Genomic DNA, 23812 nt, shown 5'->3' with positions numbered 1-23812 from the left:
ATCCTCAAGGACGAGGTTATGAAATACCTTGAGGTGCATGACAAGATAGGCCTAAGCCAGCATGGTTTCATGAAGGGAAGATCCTGCCTTACCAACTTATTGGAATTTTTTGAGATAATCTCAAATAAGATTGACAAGGGAGAGGCTGTGGATGTTGTATACTTGGATTTTCAAAAGGCCTTCGATAAGATGCCGCATATGAGGCTGCTTAGTAAGATGAGAGCCCACGGAATTATAGGAAAGATATTGAAATGGGTGGAGCATTGGCTGATAGGCAGAAAGCAAAGGGTGGGAATAAAGAGATCCTATTCTGATTGGTTGCCGGTTACTAGTGGTGTTCCGCAGGGGTCAGTGTTGGGGCCGCTTCTTTTTACGATGTATATCGATGATTTGGATTATGGTTTAAATGGTTTTGTGGCCAAGTTTGCGAATGACACCAAGATAGGTGGAGGAGCAGGAAATGTTGAAGAAACGGAAAGGTTGCAGAGAGACTTAGTTTAGGAGAGTGGGCAAAGAAATGGCAGATGAGATACAACGTTGACAAATGTACAGTTGTACATTTCGGAGGAAGAATTAATCGGGCAGATTATTATTTAGATGGGGAGAAAATTCAAAAATCCGAAGTGCAAAGGGACTTGAGGGTCCTCGTGCAGGATACCCTAAAGGTTAACCACCAAGTTGGATCAGCGGTAAGGAAAGCGAATGCTATGTTGGCATTCATTTCAAGAGGAATAGTGTATATGAGTAAGGAGGTGTTGATGAGGCTCTATGGGGCATTAGCGAGACCTCATTTGGAATACTGTGTGCAGTTTTGGGCCCCCTATCTTAGAAAGGATATACTGATGTTGGAGAGAGTTCAGGGAAGATTTACGAGGATGATTCTTGGAATGCAGGGGCTAACATATGAGGAGCGTTTGTCAGCTCTTGGTTTGTATTCATTAGAGTATAGAAGAATGAGAGGGGATCTCATAGAAATGTTTCGAATGTTGGAAGAGTTGGACAGAGTAGTTCTGGAAAGGTTGTTTCCCTTGGTGGGTGAGTCCAGGACAAGAGGCCATAGTCTTAGAATTAGAGGGTACCCAGTTAAAACAGAGATGAGGAGAAATTTTTTTAGCCAGAGGGTCGTGGATTTGTGGAATTCGTTGCCACATACAGCTGTGGAGGCCCGATCGTTGAGGGTGTTTAAGGAGGAGATTGACAGGTATCTAATTAGTCAGGGTATCAAGGGATATGGGGAAAAAGCTGGAAATTGGAACTAGATGGGTGAATAGTGGGGGAGCTGCAGAGCAGACTCGATGGGCCGAATGGCCTACTTCTGCTCCTTTGTCTTGTGATCTTGTGATCATTGCATTTTCCTTCCTCGCCAGACTCAACCTGCAAACTAACCTTTAGGGAATCCTGCAGAAGGGCTCCAAACTCCCACTGTGCCTCAGTTTTTTTTATTTATTTTCTCTCCATTTAGAAAATTGAAATTCTTTTCACTTTTTCTACCAAAGTGCATGACAATACACTTCCTGCCACATTGCATTCCATTTGTCATTTCTTTGCTCATTCTCCTAATCTGTCTAAGTCCTTCTGTAGCCTCTCCATGTCCTCAAAACTAACTGCCCTCCACCTACCTTCATATTGTCTGTAAACTTTGCAACAGAGTTATCAATTCCATCATCCAAATCAATGTAATTGCCAAAAAAGTACACCAGCGCCTCTACCTCTTCAGGAATCTGCCGGGATTCCGCATGTCATCAAAACCCTCGGCAAACTTCTACAGATGTCTGGTGGAAAGTGTGCTGTCTGGCTGCAGTATGGCCTGGTATGGGAATACCATTGCCTTTCAGCCTAAAATTCTACAAAAGGTAGTGGATTAGGTAAAGTTCTCCCAACCACTGAGCACATCTAAGTGAAACATTGCTGTAGAAAAGCAGCATCCAAAGTTCCTTACCATCCAGATCATGCACTTTGCTCTCTGCTTCCATCAGGTAAAAGGTACAGGTGCCTCAGGGACTTGTACCACCAGGTTCAAGAACAGAAGGGGATAATGATACTCATTCATTTTCTAGTGTTCCCACAATTTTAAGGACTCTTTGTCTTGTTATTTCATACTTCTTATTTATTGCTATTTATTTATATTTGCATTTGTAAGGATTGTTCTTCATTGATTCTGTTTACAGTTACTGTTCTATAGGTTTGCTAAGTATGACTACAGACAAAAGAATCTCAGGGTTGTATGTGGAGACATGTATTTATCTCTTACATTGTACTGCTGCCTCAAAGTTAACAAATTTCATGACATATGCCGCTGACATTAAACCTGATTCTGATACTAGGCTTATTGCAGTAAAATGTCTCTACAGGATACTTACCACACAAAAATTAGCCTAATCATAGTAAGAGCATAGGGGTGGATTTCAACAATTGCCCGTCATTACCAGCCATCAGGGAGACCTTACAGGATTTACTGCAGGAAATCAGTGCATATTCCATTTCATTTATGCTCATCAGCATTATTCAAACCTTTAAAGATATGTTGAACTATACCATTGCACTGATAATGGGAAAACTAGATAATCTTAACATCAGATCATTTGATATTATTAAGGGAAGTACTGCAACTTCTTAAGGAACCTTGAATCATCAATGGATCTAAGTGCCACTGATGGTAATAGAAATAATGAAGGCTGCTCTCTCCACTACACTTGAGGAAGACACTATATGTTGCATAAAGTACTGTATATTTATGTTTACTGTTGCATTTGATGAATTTGCATTTTCTATCATTAAATCATTACTCTGCAGAATTTATAAATATAGGTGCTATTTGAATGCAACTCAGCTAAATGAATAGTCATGCTATGTGCATTGCCATCATTTATACCTCACTACTTCACAATGAATAGATAAATAAAGGCACAGGATTATATCACAAAAGATGAATATAAGGAATATTTACACAAAACTCAAATGTAATCTTCTCAAGAACATTGTAACACACATCAAAGTTGCTGGTGAATGCAGCAGGCCAGGCAGCATCTCTAGGAAGAGGTACAGTCTCTTCCTAGAGATGCTGCCTGGCCTGCTGTGTTCACCAGCAACTTTGATGTGTGTTGCTTGAATTTCCAGCATCTGCAGAATTCCTGTTGTTCAAGAATGTTGTGTTCTTTTGAGTTAAGTGCTAATGAATAGCATTTCTTTATAGAAAAGGTTGATTTAGTACTCCTTTTACCTCCTTTCCACCTAACTATTACTTTAAAGGATAGGAAAGCAAAATATTTCAGTCTAAAGGATCTCAGGAAAAAAAAACGAGTGTAATTTCAAACGCAAGAGACTGAGCAGATGCTGGAAATCTTCAACACACAAATTGAGTTACTGTTGAGAGTAATCTCAACTATGACTCAGTGATGATAAGCATGTGAAATGCAGAAGGACCAAGAGCTCAGGACCAAAGGAGCACTGTCCATGGTAGCAATGAGAAATAACTTAAGGAATAACAGCAGGAGGAAGTCTCAATTCCTGTCCTACCTGTGTGGAATTAACTTGAGGCAGATGGCCAAACAAATAATGCCCATTTTACACTATCATTCTAAATATGATAAGTAGCAAATCATAAAGAAATAGTCAAAAAATTATTTTTATGAAAGTCAATAATAGATTTTTCAAAAAAGATTAAAAAATGCAGAATATTTAAGCTGCAATTTTAATGAACAGATAACTAGCTCTGTAATTTTAAAGAAGCTTTGTTGCTTGCAATTTTCATGAAGCAATTCATTTTTTCCAATTATAAGGAAAAATAAACATTGAGGTAAACTATTTCTGAATGTCATATGTTTGGCATTCCTTCCATTGTGAAATCGTGCATTTCATTTGAGCTCCACGGTCTATTGAGATCTCAATTTAAAATGAAAACAAGGTAGAAAATGTTGTTGCCCTGAAGCTAATTTTACTTTGGATTCATAAGGCTGATTAAAATGCATCTTTCATTGAGACTGAACCTTTGGTATTTCATGGATATTTAATTTTAGCTAAGACAACAGGTATTTTCTGTGGTATTTTTCTTTGCTGTGTCTTGATCTTATATATTATAGACATTTGTACTTGAAAAGAACAGTCTTTAGAAGTTCAAAATTACTCCTGACATAATTTAGAATCAATTTCTATAAGTTAATTACACCAACAGTAACATGTAGTTATCGGATATCAAATACCTTTTTTTTTAAAAAAGGGTTATTGGATTTAATGAAGAGAAATATTGATCTTTATTGATTTCATTGAGTGTTAGATTGATGATAGTAACCTTTTATTTCTGCCAAGAGCAACAACAGAGTAGTACCAAAGATTTAGAAAATGTAACCCAGTAATTAGTTATATGACCCTTGTTTCATAATCCTCACTTTATTTTGTACTACCCCATTTCCAGGAAAATCAGCATCAACATTTCACTTGCCCACAATTCCTTGTTTACTCAAAAGTACGAAAATTCTACAAAAATACTGGATATGACCCAGTCTGTCTTGGGTCAAACCCTCCTCACCATTGAGCACATCTACACAGAGCACTGTCGCAGAAAAATAGCATCCATCTACTGGGACCCCCACCCAGGCCATGCTCTCTTCTCACTGCTGCCATCCGGAAGGTGGTACAGGAGCCTCAGGACTCACACCACCAGCTTCAAGAACAGTTATTACCCATTAACCATCAGGCTCTTAAACTAGAGGAGATGCCTTCACTCGTCTCATCAGGGAACTGCTCCCCACAACCTATAGGCTCACTTTCAAGGACTCATCTCGTACTCTCGTAATTGTTTATTTAATTATTATTTCAATTTTTTCTTTAGTATTTGTGCAGTTTGTTGTCTTTTGCACACTGGTTGTTTGACTACCTTGTTGAGTGTGGCCTTTCATTGATTCCATTAGGGTTACTGGAGTCATTGGATATGCCTGCAAGAAAACGAATCTCAGGGTTGTATACGGTGACATATGTACTTTGATAAAACATTTACATTGAACTTAAGTAATGTCCAGTTTACCAGCGTAGAGACCGTTCTGTGTGATATAATACATGGATCTCAGCAGACATGGAGAAGCCAGGGTGGGTCATCTTTATCATTCAAAATGGCCTTGTACATGGAGAGATGCCTATTTATAGCAGCTCAAAATTAACAATATTTTCAAATAAAGTTAAGTGCTAATTGATTAATGCACATTGATCTGAATTGTTCCATTTCGTTTTTCTATCCAGAGTTGTTACTGGACCTAATGTTTTCCTATCTGCATTTTTCTAATTGAAGCCTTCACTGTCCTTTCAGGATCTTGAAGAGTCAATGCCGCATCTTCAAGGGAAGCAGACCAGAATATGATGTGAATCATGGAGAATATATATATATATATATATATATATATATGAGGGTGCATAGCCAATTCCACCCTCCCTTCCCTTCCTCTTCTCCTCAGAACTTGCCTCTGACTCTGTCAGGAAAACAATTTAAAAAAAAAAAAAAAAATCCTCGTGTGGCTGCCTGATTGGCACTCAACACTTGCTCGATTAATTCCAAGAAAGCCAGCAGACAACATAACTCCCAAGCTTCCTCATCCCAGCAGGTTCACCCTGTATTCCTTTTGCATTTTCCTTGAAGGGATTTAGAGCTTAATGTTTCATTGACACTTCTTTTTGGTATTTAATACCAAATTCTGCATGGGCAAGTTGGACAGGAAGGAAGCCTGCATTCCTCAGAAATGTGAACTTTGCTCTGTTGAACAGCAAAACCTAATTGGCAGGGGGCCACACTCCCCATTCACTAATTGAATGAGAACATCATGTAACTGCTAATTCCCAACAGTGCAAAATACCATTGAGCTAGAGATGCATTTTAAGCTTTTTTAAAAAAAATGGAGAACAACTTGTACATTTGATGCCTTTCACATTCCAGGGTATAGATGTTATACTATTGTATTTAGGCTATGGCGGTGGATGTACCTATACACATTTTCTCAGTTCTTGCTGGTAGTAATTCAATACTCAAAAGCGCTTCCTTTTCAGCCTCAAGTATATCCGTCAGGGGAAAACAATCACACAGAGTGCAATACATGGTAAACCCAATTATTCTGAGAAATTTAAAAGATCAGCATCTTTCCTAAAGCAAATTACATCAACTCACTATTCCAGTTTCGCCTTTTTCCTTGACTGAATAAGACCTTTCTTTCTTCTGGCTGTGTATGTGTGCTTCTGCCTCTTTGATCCTTGAGAGAAAACAAGAGGAGAAAACAAGTTAGTTTATAGATACACCACTAACCGTAATAGGCGGCAAGTAGGCAGCCTTTCTACCTCTCCAAGTGACCAATCCACTGCTGACAGAAGGTATTAAAATTAAAATTTAGACAGCATATTTCGCAGAATCCCTAAGCAGAATAGACAATTGAAAGGAAGAAATTAGAGTGAGCAGGGAAGGTTCATAGTTTTTGGAAATAATCAAGTCCATATTAGACAGTACATAAAGACATTAAACCCCATCTTAAACAAAAGCTTAAAAAGATAAAGGTGGTGTAATGTTGGTAAAAGGGCTAAATTTAATAAAATTTTAGGGCAGGATTTACGAAGAATAACACGCATTCTGAGACTTTGTATTACTACATCATTTACCAAAAGGGTTATACAATTATTAACGTTTGACACAATGCCAAATGTAGATGATTACAGAGAAAAAATTGTTTTGCTTGGTCTGGTAATAGAATCAAAGAAATAGCCTGATTTTTCATACAATTTCTACTGCAAACATCACTGTGAACAGATTGACTGTACATACCACTGTGGAAAGATATTGATTGACACATAAAATAATTGGGAATATTTGAATACATGTCACGTACAAAAAAAATTATTTTATCCATTTGTAATGTTAAATGTCACAGATTTGGCAGCTCCTACAGAAACAAATCAATTCAGTGTTCTTGGACTAAACTGAAAAAAAGACTTCAACTGTGATGGATTTTTACCAGTGCTGAACTCTTTGCTCAAAGTTAATGCAAAAGGAATGCTTCAGTGTGGTTTTAAGAGCTTATCAACTGTACAGATTTTACAAATTGTACCTTCAGGCTAAGAAATGCAAAATACTTCTTTCATGTAAATACTGGATCGTTTAGTTGAAGATTTAAATAAACTAATTTCAGACCTTAAAAAAAAAGTTGCAAATTTATTTGTGCGAGATCAAAGCATTTCTAGCACAGATTTGGTGAGAGGAAAAGCTGAATCACCTGGGAAATTCTTTTCTGCACATTTTAAATCCCATTTTCACCATCACCAATACCCTTCAATGATAATTGGAAATCTGGGCAACCACCCGTCTATGCTTTGATTTTAAGTCTCACTTCCTTCTCTCAATGGAGTGAAGTGCAGGACTGGAAAAGCAACCAGGAGTTATCAGATGGAGCTGAGCTTCTAAGCTTTGTTTAAATTTCATTCATTTCCTCAAATGGTGTGGTGGTATAGTGGTTAGCACAATGCTTTACAGTACCAGTGACCCGGATTCAAGTTCTGATGCTGTCTGTAAGGAGTTTGTACATTCTCCCTGGGACTTTCCTCCAGGTGCTTTGGTTTCCCCCCATGGTTCAAAGATAGACTGGCTGTAGGTTAATTGGTCATTGTACATTGTCCTGTGATTAGGCTAGGGTTAAATCAGTGATTGCTGAGTAGTATGGCTCAAAGGGCTGAAAGGCCTTGCTCCATACTGTACATCAATAAATAAAATAAGGTAGTAGATATAGTATATCTAGCACAAACTGTGGAAAATAAAGCAACATGCAACTTGGGTACCACAATCTGAAATGTTACTGCCCTCACTCCAAGAGAAGAATGTAGGCTTCGCTATTGTCAAAGAATCAGAGTTATACAGCACAGAAATAGCCTGACATGCCCATCTGACCTTCCCACCCATCTACACTAATCCCGTTTACCTGAATTAGGACAATATCTAAATAAGGATTGTCTAAATGCCTCTTAAATGTAGCTATAGTATCTGACTCCACCACCACCTCAGGCAGCAAGTTCTAGATATCAAATGCTCTCTGTAAAAAAAAACTTTTAGACCATATGATATTTCTCTCACGTTCCCTTCAAAACTACTTCTTCACATCTCACACTTTGATCCTCGAACCTAGAGTAAATATTTTGACTATTTACTCTTCCTCAATCTTATTCATCTCTTATAAGGTCAAACCCACAAAATGCTTCCCTCCAGGCCCAGCCAATCCAATGCCTTCTCATGACTGAAGTCCTCCAATCCAGACACCCCTGGTAAATAGTCTCTGCACTCCAGCACAATCATAATCCCATTTGAACTTGAGCAGCTGATTGCAAGACGAGGATAGATTTTGAGTTTAATGACTAATACAAGGGCTAAAGCTGAAGTTTTTAAAAAATGAGACAAACAAATCATGCACTACCACTCTGAAAAATTTTTTGACATCCCCCTATACTTTCCTCCAGTCACCTTAACAGCATGTCCTCTCGTATTAGCCATTGTCATCCTGGGGAAAAATAAATGTGTCTGCTCATTCTATCCTTGCCCTTTACAATAGACAATAGGTGCAGAAGTAGACCATTCGGCCCTTCGAGCCTGCACCACCATTCTGAGATCTTGGCTGATCATCTACTATCAATACCCGGTTCCTGCCTTGTCCCCATAACCCTCGATTCTCCTATCCATAAGATACCTATCTAGCTCCTTCTTGAAAGCATCCAGAGAATTGGCCTCCACTGCCTTCTGAGGCAGCGCGTTCCACACCTCCACAACTCTCTGGGAGAAGAAGTTCCTCCTCAACTCTGTCCTAGATGACCTACCCCTTATTCTTAAACCATGCCCTCTGGTACTGGACTCTCCCAGCATCTGGAACATATTTCCTGCCTCTGTCTTGTCCAATCCCTTAATAATCTTATAATAATGTCTCAATCAGATCCCCCCTCAATCTCCTTAATTCCAGCGTGTACAAGCCCAGTTTCTCTAACCTCTCTGCGTAAGACAGTCCGGACATCCCAGGAATTAACCTAGTGAACCTATGCTGCACCTCCTCCACAGCCAGGATGTCCTTCCTTAACCCTGGAGACCAAAACTGCACACAATACTCCAGGTGTGGTCTCACCAGGGCCCTGTACAAATGCAAAAGGATTTCCTTGCTCTTGTACTCAATTCCCTTTGTAATAAAGGCCAACATTCCATTAGCCTTCTTTGCTGCCTGCTGCACTTGCTCATTCACCTTCACATTACCTTAAACACTTCTATCAAATCTCCTCTCATCCTCCTTCCCTCCAAAGAGAAAAGCCCTAGCTCACACAATTTTTCCTCATTAGACATATCCTCTAATCCAGGCAGCATTTGGGTACATTTCCTCTAAAGCTTCCACATTCTTCTTAACATAAATTGACCATAACTGAACACAATATTCCAAGTGTGGTCCAACTAGAGTTTTATAAAGCTGCAATATTACCTTGTGGCTCTTGAACTCAGTACCCTGACTAACAAAGTCCAACACACCATACGCCTTCTTAAACACTCTATCAACTGGTGTGGCAACTTTGAGAGATCTATGGATTTAGACCCTGTGATCCTTCTGTGTTCCCTCACACTTCGTACTCTGCCATCAAGTTCAATCTTCCACAGTAAACCACTTCACACTTGTCCAGACTGAACTCAATCTGCCACTTTTCAGCCCAGTTCTGCATCCTGGCAATGAAAATTGAAGGGAGGGTGGTGTTGCGGATAGTGCAGAAAGTTGTCAGAGATTATAATCCTGTCAACGTTCCATGGTAACCTATACCAACTTCCTGCACTATCAACCAATCTGTCCACATTTTCATCCATGTCATTCATTAAAATCAAAGAGCAGGGATCCCAGAACAGATCTCTATAGAACACCACTAGTCATGTACCTCCAGGCAGATTATGCTCCATATTGGATTAAGGATTAAGATTACCTGAATGTATTGTGTAATAGTGCAGTGGAAACACATTAAATAACTTTTTAATTGACTGACTAGCCAACACATTAGAAAGCACACAGGACTGCAAGAACAGCCCCTCAACTGCTTTAATTGTGTTGCTAGATGAAGTAGTGTCACCAGCAGCACTGATCTCAACAGTATGGAGAAAGAGAAAATACTGAAAATTATTTTTCAATATTTTGGTTTGAATGCTGAGAGCCTGTTTTTTTGTGGACTCCAAACCATAACTCAAAACAACTTGGAGAACACCTTCTGTTCACAAAATCTTAACAGTACCTTTGCACTCATCCCGTTGGTTGGTGGTGATTAGATTATCTGATGGAAAGTTATAGAAAACACTATCTCATGAACCTGTAGTGACATTCTGAAACAAGTAAGCTTTCAATTAGCATAAACTTAATCTAAGCAGTGTTACAAAAAAATGATAAAAGTTTGTGAGAAATAACAGAGGGAGGAGATGGCAGAAGGGTTGACTGATTCTCAGAGTCAAATTCATGGATACCAGTAGCAGCAGTAAATAGGAAGAAGCTCTAACGTCATCACTCACTACTGGGACACATCTCAAGTTGACGTGAGTGAACATGCTGAAAGAAAAAATGTTGGCACAACAGCGTGGTGCTGATTTTAAGGAAGTGAGAGGCGAACAGTGACGCAGAGCATCTTGCATTGCCTCAGCACTGGATACTTGCTGCCACATCCATCAGATATTCTAGGGAACAGAATACAGGAAGCACGGAATTTGGTGGCAATTTACTGGAAACGTTTCAATGGCCATTTTATTCTGCACTCACTGCCAGTGGCCTTGGATGTGAAAGACATGAGGGAGCAAAGTGTCAGGAAGGCAGGGTGGCACCACAGTGCTGCTGTTCAGTTGCAGTGCCATAGTGGGTACTGACCAATTTCACGCAGTGCCCCAGGAGACCCTTGTTCATCAGGGAGCTTATTACTTTCAAAATGATCTCAGTGATGTTACTAGCACCCATCCATATCACCTTAACAAAATGAGTATTGCTTCCAGCTCAGTTTCTTGGAGGCAGCTCTCTATTGATAAATAACATCACTGCTTTCAGTTTTTGTGAGAAAAAGGCTGCTCAATGCGATAGCACTACTGCTGAAGTAGCAGACAGTAATTTATTGCACGTATTTAGCATTCTAAGACCCTGGCTTTAATGTTACTGCACACGTGAACATTATGGGGGCTTACTAACATAGATTTGATGATTAGTACACAAGGCTTTAATTGAAGATTCCCCCAGTGGACAACTTGAGCTAAAACACAATGCAACTTTCCATACCAAATGTATCAAAAAAAAAGTGGTCTGAAATGCATTCAGTAAAACACTTTATTCCATCATACTTGTGCCTTCCTGTGGTGCTGTAATATTTTGCAGCAAAAGTGAGACTGCATTCTAAAATTATTAAGCAATTGAAGACCTGTATGAAGGACTGCCCAGTTAGAAAATTATGAACAGAAAATGAAAGAGGAAAATTCTACATCAAAAGGCCAACGGAAAAGCATTCTTAAAAAATTTCCAATTACAATTATGATATTTAAGAGATGAGGTAGATAATTTACAGTAGTCATCAGCATCATCCTGACAGCAATGAGTATTTTATCAGAAGGAAGCTCAAACTTCAACCATCTCAACTTAACTATGTCTACTGAGCTTAGTTCAGAGCTACCATGTGAATCATTCCATTTAAAACATTCCAATGCTGAAACAGAAGACATGATCCCATTTTCAAAGCCAACTGTAGAACAGTACTTCTCAAACTTTGTGCTTTCATTTTACAATTTTCCATCTGTACTTGCATGAACTTTCCCTCTAATGTACACTTAAATAACAAACAGAACTTCAAGCACTATTTATGCTGACAAATTCAGATTTGAATTGTGTTGGTAAGGTCTCATAAATTATTAAAACACTTGGTAACGACAGCTGTCAATTGAAAACAGATTTGTATTCGAAGAGGAATTGTCTTCAAATTATATCAGAAGCTGCATCTTTGTTCTCTTTTACCTCCAGGATCCTTTACATTGGGTGGCGGGGTGCAGATGTGTCTCGCCCAAAGGAGGGTGTAATGTGTTCCTTCCCTCTGCTAGCCTGCAGGGGACCCTTGGCAAGGTGTAGCAGCACCTTAGCCCTCCCAATCAAGGTCACGTGAAATCATGGAAGCTGGTGGTGGATGGTTGAATGAGCAGCTGGTACAGATCAAAAGTCGTGGTTATGTGACTACTGTTACCAGGCAGTCTCTGAAGAGTATTGATAATGGCTGGGGTTATACATCTTGTAAAGACATTGCCCAGAAGAAAGTAAGAGCAAACCTGTAGGAAAAAAATGCCAAGAACAACCATTGTCATGGGACTGGGATCACTCAGATCATATTACATGACAACATAACTGATGCACAAACCTTTACATCCATTAAACTGCAACCTCTCTACATCCAAAGTGTAGGCCCAATAGAAAAACATCTTCCTTCTTCAGTTGGGAAGAATTGTTGTGCAGAGTAAACACAGTTGGTCACTTCTATCACATTTCTTATCCAAGACTATATACTTAACTGGCGACAACGTGGAGATTTAGTGTGAAGAACCTGGCTTCTTACCCAATGACAGTTCTGCATAAATGGGTAGGAGTGTTGTTTAAAGATAATTCTTGTGACAACAGGAAACAGGAGACGCTTACATAAAAGATCTGCATTTTGAAATATGTGAACCCATTTATATTATTTCCAAAGTTCCAGTTTTAAGAACAGGGGACATGTTGCATTTGGGCAAGCGACTATAACACATTGCATGTAGAGTTTGCAGAGATAAAGCATGATGTATAACTGATGTAAACAAAGCAGAATAAGACAAAGTGCATACAAGCTGCAAGTGACAAACATGAGCTTCAACTTGTAGCATTGCTCAAGAGATTCAAACATAGTGCGTACACTGTGCATAAAAGTTGGATGTTCTGAAATGACAGTTTATTGGCTTCTTTCCCATGGATACGGCATACACAGGAGAATTTAACTGTGGTGCCAGTGGAGAACGTCTGCACACACTAAAATTTTAATCTGCCAGTTGTTGAGCAAGAGTGCTCGATAGAACACATTCTTTACTTTGAAAAATGAGACTAAAGAGCCACATAAAAGGTGGTGATTGCTATACACAGAGAAGCTATCTCCCTCGCCACCACCGTCATGCCAACATTCTTCCATGAGATACAATAATAAAGGGACGAATTAGTGATTAACGAACCATTACAAAAATAACAGAAAGCAAAAGCTACTGGTAATGCTGGTGGTTTGTTGCTTAGGAACTTACTTCTTTCACTTCTTATGCTGACAGAAAAATAGCTAGAAAGACACATTGTTGGGAGATTTCAGTCCTTTAAGATGTCAGTTTTCATTGCAGAGTGCCTTGCCCTCATTAAAATAACCTTATACCAAAGAATTATAAAATAATCCCATTCTCTTTCTCTTGATTCATTCCAAAGTATAATCACTCAGAAACTGACACTCTTCAGATATTTGTCCAGTTGTTAATATTCTGTGTATTTGTATGTAAATTATATTTACTTGCAAGTACAGTGAACCCTGCATGCCATCTGTATAGATCAACTCATTACATCAGTACGCTGATGCAAGCCAGTTGCAATTGATTTGGGGTAGGTATGGAATTTAAATCTTCTTGCATTCAGAATTGAATTCAGTGCAGCCAACATGGAAGCAAGGATCTAAAACAAAAATAAAGCATTAAATGGGATGACAGAGCAACAGGCAAAAACTGAATACTGGCAATAAGTCCATATATTCCTAAATGGTCCATAATGTGAAGCCATTCCCACCTCCTTGGCCTCTTATCTCACAAAGAGAATTCCCATGATTTGCTGTTTATATTTCATCTCATTTATCTCTCCTACTTGCATTATGTGGAATTTGCCACACTGAATTTTATCTGATGCTTGAATTGACATCTGCAAGGGTAATCCAAATCAGTTGCTGTATTTTAGATTTTTAACCCACTCCCGTGGAAAATTCCACTTCAAAATCAGAGTTATACATTATTATTTGACTATACAGATTAATGCATGAGATGGGCGATATCAGTCAGGGGTCTGGATCAAGGCTGAGATGCTTAGCCGCTAATCCAACTTTCCTATTAAAGCCGCAGTTTAAGTGCTTACTGCCGCAAAGTAGCTTAAAGAGGTCTTGAGGTCAGAGCTTAATCACAAGTGGGTGAGAAAGTTCATAGGTCAGAACACAAAACAGGGTGCCTTTCGGTCTCTTTTTAAGTTTATTAGGCTCATTGAGCGAAAGGTATGCTGTCAATATTTCCAAATGAATAAACATAAAATAAGATTGCTCCAAGTAATTCAACAGAACCAATGGGAGACAAGAGGGCCGAGCGCATGCAGCACGTTCTTATTTAGTCCATGGGGTCAAGGATGATTTGCCTCTGTTACACTTCTGTGGGTTTTGAGGTGACTTTGCAGCACCAGCCGATTCAGTCTCATGTGCGCAGTAGGGATGGATGATATGTGTAGGTGAGTTGATTAGATTATCTCACCTACCTACTGCTATTTGCACTTGACCTCCACAAGCTTCCTGACAGACTGACTCAATGCGCTGAGAGCCCTCTACTTTAAGGACTCTCTGCCAACTTGGGCAGATCTGCTGACTTAAAAGATATTAACTTCAGTCTTTGCTGTGGAATTTATCCATTGATTTAAATAAGAACATCAAAAAGAATTGCAAAAGATATACTTTTTTTTTTAGAAAGGAGATTTTTGCCATTTCATATCTGAAAAATGTCATAAAGTAAAGGCATCCGTTAGTCTTGCGAGACCATGGATCTGCGTCTGGAAAGTCCTCACTCTCCGGGGCGCAGGCCTGGGTAAGATTGCATAGAAGACCAGCAGTTGCCCATGCCCCAAGTCTCCCCTCTCCATGACACCAATGTTGTCCAAGGGAAGGGCATTAGGACCCACACAGCTTGGCACCAGTGTTGTCACAGAGCAATGTGTGATTAAGTCTCTTGCTCAAGGACGCAACATGTTGCCTCGGCTGGGGCTTGAACTCACGACCTTCAGGTCGCTAGTCCAATGCCTTAACCACTTGGCTACGTGCCCACACGAAAAATGCCATACCACAAGGAATTTTGTGCCCTTGATCCACTTTGGATTTCCCAGTGTACATCTATTCTTATGCCAGTTGGACTGTGCAATGCATCATGGGTCTTGATAACATATTTTCAAGAAAATCACATTCTTACAGACAGGGATCCATTGTGTCAGTTGTGTCCATACTCCCTTTCATCACAATATCATAGTTCTAGCCCTTGAATGAAATATAATGTTTTACCAATAAAGTGACAACCAATAAATACAACTTTGCTACCATGGTAGCATGGATAAAGCAGTGGTTGATTGGCAGGAGGCAAAAGGTGGGGAAAAAAAGGGAGCCTTTTCTGGTTGGCTGCAGGTGACTAGTGGGGGTCTGTGTTGTGACCAATTTTTTTATGTTATATGTCAATGATTTGGATGATGGAATTGATGGCTTTGTTGCAAAGTTTGCAGATGATACAAAGATAGGTAGAAGGACAGGTAGTTTTGAGGAAGTAGAGAGGCTACAGAAGGCCTTGGACAGATTAGGAGAATGGGCAAAGGAGTGGCTGATGGAATATAGTGTCAGGAAATGCAAGGTCATGCACTTTGGTAGAAGAAATTAAAGGGTCAACTTTCTAAATGGAGAGAAAATACAAAAAACTAAGGTGCAGAGGGATTTGGGAGTCCTTGTGCAAGATTTCCTAAAGGTTAGTTTGGAGGTTGAGTCTATGGTGAAGGCGGCAAATGCAATGTTAGCATTCCTTTCAGGAGGACTAGAATTTAAAAGCAAGGATGCAATGCTAAGTCTTTATAAAGCACCAGTGAGGCCTCAGCTGGAGAACTGAGAACAGTTTGGGGCCCCTCATCTTGGAAAGTTGTGCTGAAATTCAAAGGAGGTTCACAAAAATGATTCCAGGATTAAACAGCTTGTCATATGAAGAGCATTTGATGGCTCTGGGCCTGTTTTCACTAGAATTCAGAAGAATGAGGGTGACCTAATTGAAACCTATTGAATGGTGAAAGGCCTTGACAGAATGGATGTAGAGATGAGATTTCCTATGGTGGGAGTGTCTAGGACCAGAGGACACAGCCTTAGAATAGAGGGGCGTCATTTTAGAACGGACATGAGGAGCAATTTCTTTAGCCCAAAAGTAGTGAATCTGTGGAATTTGTTGCCACAGGCAGCTGGGGAGGACAGGTCTTTATGTATAATTAAGACAGAGGTTAATAGATTCTTGATTGGTCAGAGCATGAAGGGATACACAGGGAAGGCAGAAGGTTGGGGCCAAGAAGGAAAATGGATCAGACATGATGAATGGTAGAGCAGACTCGATGGGCCAAATGGCCTAATTCTGCTCCTATCTCTTATGGTCTTATCATAATGGACATTGCTGACTATACTGAAGTTATTATTCTATTAGTGTACCTTCAAGGAGCTGATTTATGCTTCCTGGTTCACTCTATGCCTGCATTAGAAAACAATTTAGGCTTCAAAGTAACATAGTTGAAGCTCTGAAAGTAAGTTATTGAAATCTAGGCAAATCTGCACCCAGAGACAAAGAACTGAACCACACTAACAGTATAATGGTGAAGCAAACGATGAGGTCACATATTTTTGTTCATCACCGTGCTTAAGAATTCTAAGATACAGAAGTATTACTTGAATATCACATCTCTGGGCACAGGGCTCTGAGTTTTGTTAGCTTTCCTTTACATCTAGTCCATACTATATTGTCCATCTATAGCTATCTATCTACAGTATAACTATATCTGTTTCTATATGCTGTATCTCCAATGAATACAATCCTTGATGATTTGTCAATGAGTAAATCAGCAAACAAAGGAATGTGGCCAGCTGGGCAACATAAATCTAATCTCTGAAAGCACAAAATACACCAACCGATTTTATTCATAATACACAACTGTAACACAATTCAAATTTAGATTTTGTTGTGTCTTTGCAACTACATATCGATTAAAAATAAAAGCTCGCACGCAGGAGATGGCTTTAACTGGTGTATTCACCCTGCAGTGAGAGAGAGAGAACAATATGCATGTGTAGCCAACAGTCCGTACATAGTGCTAAGGGGAGTCATTGCTCTAAAAGAAATAGATCCATACACTACACTTCCTCGTCCTTCAGATTAATGCAACATAAATCTGTAAATGTACCAACCATTCAATTTCCTTTTCATAAACCATATTCAAAATAAACATGCTTTCACAATAATTGTCCATACCTAACTTCACTATCCTAAAGCCACACATTCAAAATGCTGGAGGACTTCAGCAGGCCGGGCAGCCAAAGGGTCTCAGCCTGAAATGTCAACTGTACTCTTTTCCTGGATGCTGCCTGGCCTGCCGAGTTTCTCCAGCATTTTGTGTGGGCTGCTCGATTTTCAGTATCTGTAAATTTTCTCTTGTTTGTGATTGGATTACTATCCTAAAGATTCAGTCTTTCAGGTGGCGCTCTGTTTCTTTGTAGATAGCACTCTGGACCTGTGGAATGGCATCAGGTTTGACAGGTGTCTTGTCCAAGACAATGTTCTCAGTTGCCAGTGTCACGTTGCTATCGGTGACTTGATTATCACTGAGAGGCAAAATCAGTGGCTGTAATGTGCCCATCTTATTGGATGCTTTTGACTCAGGTGTGTCCTTCGGGTGAGCATCCAGCATCTATTACGTCTCCATTATGATCTCCAACATCCATTGTGTACATCAGTGGTCCAGTTCTTGTGGCTTTTTTGTTGGGTGTCCACTTGCCTTCTCGGTAATCATACGCTAGGACTTCCTGTCCAATCGTGAAGCTCCTTGCTAGTTCACTTGGCAACTGGTTGAACTGCTTACTCCACACTTTCCTCTGTAGGTCTGGCTTCAGGAGGTCAATGCTACATCTCAGATTCCTGCTCATGAACAGCACTGCAGGTGTTTAATTTATCATCGCATGAACAGAGTCCCGATACACAAAAAGGAAATTGTTCACCTTGTGCTGTAGAGAAATATCCTCCTTGTCCATCAGTTTAATGGACTTCTTGAAGGTTTGGATAAACCTTTCAGCCAACCCATTCATTGCTGGGTATTGAGGAGTTGAATTGAAATGTCTGATGCCATTTGTCTTCATAAACAGTTGGAATACTTCTGACATGTATTGTGGTCCGTTGTCACTCACAATTTGTTCAGGTAAGAAGTTTCTGGCAAAAATAGTCCTCAAAGTGGAGACAGTCTTTGCTGAGGTGGTTGACTTCATTGGTTTAACCTCCGGCCACTTCAAATGAGCATCTACATAATCAGAAACATGGAATCCATAAATAGCCCAACGAAGTTAACATGTACACTGCCATGGTGACAACAGCTACTCCCATGGGTGTCACGATGCCTCCAGGGGTGCATTTTGATATTTTTTGCATCTTGAACAGCTTTTGGCCAAGTCTACAATCTGTATGTCTATTCCCTTCTCATGCACTTTCTCATTAGCATTAAGCAGCTGTGACAGTCTCTGGTTCGTGCTACCATTTGGGCTGCTATTGCCTGTTGATGACACATTGAGAGCTTTGATTATGTGCCAGTCTAGTTGGAATTTTCTCAACCATTCACATCCAAAAAGTGCTGGCCCTCCACTTCTCAACACAAAGCTTTAACTGCTGCGTTTGGCCTCCATACATCACATTGACTTTCAGTTTGCTTTTGGGAATCACTTATTCACCTGTGTAGGTCTTTAGCATCACTGAGACCTTCTCTAATGGTATCTTGGAAAACAGTCTGTTGTAGTCAGCCTCTGGAATTATAGACAAAGCTGAGTCTGTAGCCAGCTCCACTTTCAGTTTTACACCAGGCACATCTATTGTGATCTGCTTCGGTAATGCTATGCAGTTCCAGGCATGACAGCTCATCCTTGTCTGACGCTGTTGTCTGATTCTGTTTTACATTCGGTCACTTTATGCATTTGCTTCATTTTGTGTTTGAAATTTTTCACTCAGTGTGGATTGTCTCTTTGGTTGTGCTTTATGTGACCTTGTGGCCTTGTCTGTGACATTTTCTGCAAACTTTTGCCTAGAACCAACAGTCATTTGCTTCATGGCAGGATATGTCACATCAATAACACCTTTGGCTTTTTGCGCCATTCATGGACATTTTGTGCATTTCATTCTAACTTCTTTTTCTGTAGTTCTGTTGCATCCTTTGCTGCAATCTCTAATGATATTGTAATGGTCAATGCCTGTTCTAAGTTTAGGTCTCTTTCTGCCAGTGGCCTCTTGAGTGCTTTGATTATGCATGCCACATACAAGCCTGCCCCTTAATGCAGGAGAAAGTCCATCTCTAAAGTCACAGTACTGGGAAACTTTGTGCAGTTCTGCAATGTATTCAGAAATGCTTTCATCCTTTGACTGGTTCCTTCTGTAAGGTCTATATCTCTCAGCTATTAACCAGTTGTGGATCAAGGTATTTTGTAAGATTGTAACGATTTCATCAAACATCCTTGCTGACTTTTCAGGAGTTATAATGGTGCATAAGAGACTATATCCTAGGACCATTAACCAAGCGTGGGGCTCTCTTTTGTTCCTCCACATTGTTTGCATTACACAGTACCACCCTCTCAAAATATGACTCCCAGCCTTCATTAGCACTACCAAATTTGTCAGCTCACCTGACTGAAGCCTGACGTTATTTTCACTTTAACTTTGCTAGTTGCATCTTTTACTGTGTATCATGCACGTGTCCCTTTGTTAGCACCTGTGACGTTTAGTTCACTGTACTGTTTAGTTCTTTCCTCTTGTTGTTTCGTCCCTGATGCCGCAGTTGATGATATTTTCTGACACTCAGGTTCATACTCATTGCCAACTTGTTATGTTTTTGCAAATACATAATCGATTAAAATAAAAGCTTGCTCTTGGGAGATAGCTTTAACAGATGTAGTCACATTGCAGAGAGACAGAGCAAGCGTAGGCACATGCATAGTCAACGTGCGTACAACACAGATCAATATGCCTGCGTAGACAACACTCCATACATAGTGATAAGGGGAGTCATTGCTTTAAAAGAAATAGATCTCTACATTACAGATTTAGGTTCTCCAATTCAATCTCCCCTTAGGTAAACCACTCAAATTTTGGATTGAAAAGGAGACAACAGCCATGTGGATGCAAGTAAAGAGCTAAAATAGGATTGATAGCATTGTTTCAACCAACATGAACCCATTGACCTACAATCAGACACAGCATTGGTGAGCTTCCAGCATCTTTTTCAGGCTTTCATTCAGCATTGACTGAAATGATAATCTGGAACTGTGAGGAAAAGTTACATGCTTCTGCATCTGCAAGCATATCTCATCAGAACACCTGGCTAACTTATCTTACCACAACCTTCTGAAGTACTGTGGAGTTGCCAACATCAACAGTTAGAAGACAATAGGCAGCATTTGCTATGAACAATTGATCCTGTTTGAATCTTCCACTCCCAAGTACATCATTGTAGAGTTAAAGTGATACAAATATTTCTCACTACCTTACAAGTTTAAGCAGAGAGCAACGACTGTTTATTAGAGTGCTCATTTCCAGGTTTGGGTTTGAACAATTATTTGACAAAAATTTTCCCACTGAGGATGATTGCGAGCAGCACAACACCACCAGCCCCACCCCCTTCAAAAAAAACAAGCAAACTTTCATCAGTCGTTAAACCACAGTACAGGAATGATGTTTTATTAACTACTGTTCCAGCCACTAGAGAGATATTGATGAGCTTTAATGGCAATGTCTACCCCTCTGCAACCAAACAGGGAAAGGCATTAAACCAGAAACACAAAAAAGGTGGACACTTATTTGCCTCTAAATAATACCTCAAATAACACACTGCACAACCACCTGAGGTTCAAATAGAGGTAACCAAAGTTTCTTCCCTGAGATGATAGAAGAGTCTTTGGAATTATCTACACCAAGTGCAAGCACAGTCAGAGTTCACTCAAAAGAAAGATCAGTACTTTTTTGAATATTGAAGAGATCAAAAGAAGTGAAGATTGGTCTGGAAAACACTGTGGATTTTGATGAATGGTGGAGCAGAAGCCAAGGGCTAGACATCCTTTTCCTGTTCCTAATTCTCAAGTATCATAGATGGCAGGATAGTAACTCAGCAGTTGGAAGTAACATGTGCTACTGCACAGTCTGTTCAATATGCACGGGATCAGGTGATCTAACCAACACAATGTCCTGGCAGAAAGCAGCAGCATTTCCAAATCTTCTCAAACTGCCTTCTTGTGGTGTCACTTAAAACTCAATTGGAGCATTAAACATAATGAATACCAACTGGCAATCTTGCCAATATGTATTTTTCTTTATTCTCCTGAGTTTGTCTTTGATATAGATATTGGATCAAAAATGCAGATAAAAGCTAAAGATTGAAACATTTAGCCTCTTACCTTGGCATCTTTATCAGGGCTGCGTGAGTCACAAGGTTGAAAGCTTTATAAAAATCGATGAAAGCGATGTAAGCGAGTTCCCCTGAGTGTTACAATACCCTGCAATCTTGTATATAGCAATAATCTAAGCCAGACATTCCTTAAGATAACAAAGTTATGTGTTCCTTTGTAATTACTTCCCAGTCATCCAACACATCTGATACATGCACCCTGGAAACATGCTAAGAGCCACGAAAGTCAACAAGGTTATTTTTTTTTTTAAAAAGTAGTTGGATAACTTTTCTCACAGTGAAGAGTTGACAACATGAGTGGCTCAAAAAGAAATCAACTCTGTATCCTTGGAAAAACAAGTCCAAATTGAGTTGGGAGTTTGAAGAACATAGTGATTGGTGCCCAATCATTAATTGAAATCTGGTTGTCATCTCAATTTTATCAATAGCAATGTCATGGCATGAATGTCAATGAACCAATTCATTCTATCTACACAAGGCCACAAGATATAGAGCAGAATTAGGCCCAAAACTGCTCACGGTATCCCAAGTGAGGCTTCAGTAGTGTCTTATACAGCTTCTGCATTACATCCTTGCTTTTATAGTCTAGTCCTCTTGAAATGAATACTTCCTCAGCAACCTGCAAATGAACCCTGCAAGGGAATCCTGCCACCTCTCCTAATCCAAGTCCTTCTGCAGCCCCTCTGCTATCTCAACACTACCTGCCCCTCCACCTATCTTCATATTGTCTGCAAATTTGGCCACAAAGCCATCAATTTCATCATCCAAATCATTGACATACAATGTAAAAAGTACATATCAACACGTAATATATACATAGTGTACATATTAACATCTGTTCCTTGTAGACAGAAAGATATTCAACATTAGCAATGTAATCATGGAAGGATACGCAGCGCATGCAGCTCTCCGGTGAATGATATCATATTTGTAAGTAGGATGCCATGCACAATTCTGATTTGGAGGAGACAGACGTGAGAAGCACAGAGGAACATCTGGAGAATCTGTTGAAATGCCCAGTTCGCTGCCGCTGCTACTGTGCGATCGAGAATCTCCGGAGAGAACGCCCCAAAATCGCCGGCTTTGCCTGCTGCTGGCGACCGAGGCTGGAGTCGAAGTGTTCAGCAGAGATGGTGCTCTGTCCTTGGTGTCGGAGGCTCGAAGCTTTCGGACGACTCAGAGTCAGACTATGGAGAGTTTTCTTCCTTCTCCCATCTGCGTGAGATGTGGGACTTTCGAGAGACTTTGAATTTTTTTTTTTTTACTGTGCCCATGGCCTGTTCTTCATCAAGTTATGGTATTGTTGCACTGTTATAACTATACGTTATAATTATGTGGTTTTTATTAAGTTTTTCAGTCTTGGTCTGTCCTGTGTTTCTGTGATATCACACCAGAGGAATATTGTATCATTTCTTAATGCATGCATTACTAAATGACAATAAAAGAGGACTGCGTGTCCTCATAATCTAATTTAATACCTTAAAAATAAATTTTAAAGAACATCTAAGATAAATACATGGAGGAAGTTAGATTTGTATTGCAAGGAATATAGTGGACGGAATTTCCTTTCTGGAAATGAATGGGCTTGCTGGGAGTGTACATTCTTTTAAATCGTGCTTAAAGGTTTCAGCCTGAAACGTCGACTGTACTTTTTTTCCCCATAGATGCTGCCTGGCCTCCTGAGTCCTTCCAGCATTTTCAGTGTGTTGCTCAGATTTACAGCATCTGCAGGTTTTCTTCTGGTTGTGATTCTTTTAAACCCAACACGTAAATTTATCATATTAAGTGTTTTTACTGACTTTGCCCCTGGAGATTGAGTAATTTCAGAGTGGACATTTCTATCCTCAAGCCTAACAGTGATTTGGCTTTGGGGCCTAGAGGTTCAGTCGCTTTATTGAATACACAACATACTCTACCCAGATGTGTTCTTCCTCAAAATGAACATTAACAGATTTGTTGGAAGACAAAGATGAACCACACCAGTAAATAATTAAAGGCTGCAGGCGCTGTAGAAACTGTCAACAAAAGTGGGGAAAAAAGGCATTCTATACATCCATCAAGAGGAAGAGGATAATTAGGGACAGGGTAGGAATACTCAAGGATAAAGGGGGAAAATTTTGCTTGGATGTGGAGGATGTGGGTGAGGTCCTCAATGAGCAACTTACATCAGTATTTACCAAAGAGAAGGGCACAGAGGATAGGGAGATCGAATGCTAGAACACTCAGATAAAGGAGGAGGTAGAAATGGGTCTCTTCAAGACCATTATGATGGATATCCCAGGGTCTGATGGGAAATACCTCAGATTATT

General features: G+C 39.8%; 1 protein-coding gene across 1 annotated transcript in view; it reads right to left on the bottom strand.

Moving 5' to 3' along the window:
* fmn2b (formin 2b) overlaps positions 1 to 23812 on the bottom strand; it is a 469810-nt gene that overhangs the window by 4750 nt on the left and 441248 nt on the right. Inside the window, exons 18-19 of the mRNA XM_072266855.1 lie at positions 6149 to 6230; positions 4874 to 4931 (exon numbers count right to left, since the gene is read on the bottom strand). Of these exons, the coding sequence (XP_072122956.1) occupies positions 4874 to 4931; positions 6149 to 6230 (140 nt within the window). The remainder of the gene's footprint in view (positions 1 to 4873; positions 4932 to 6148; positions 6231 to 23812) is intronic.

The sequence above is a fragment of the Mobula birostris genome, chromosome 8 (genome assembly GCF_030028105.1).
Source record: "Mobula birostris isolate sMobBir1 chromosome 8, sMobBir1.hap1, whole genome shotgun sequence".
NCBI classification, from domain to species: Eukaryota; Metazoa; Chordata; class Chondrichthyes; order Myliobatiformes; family Myliobatidae; genus Mobula; species Mobula birostris.
This window is presented reverse-complemented; position numbering and strand designations above follow the sequence as displayed.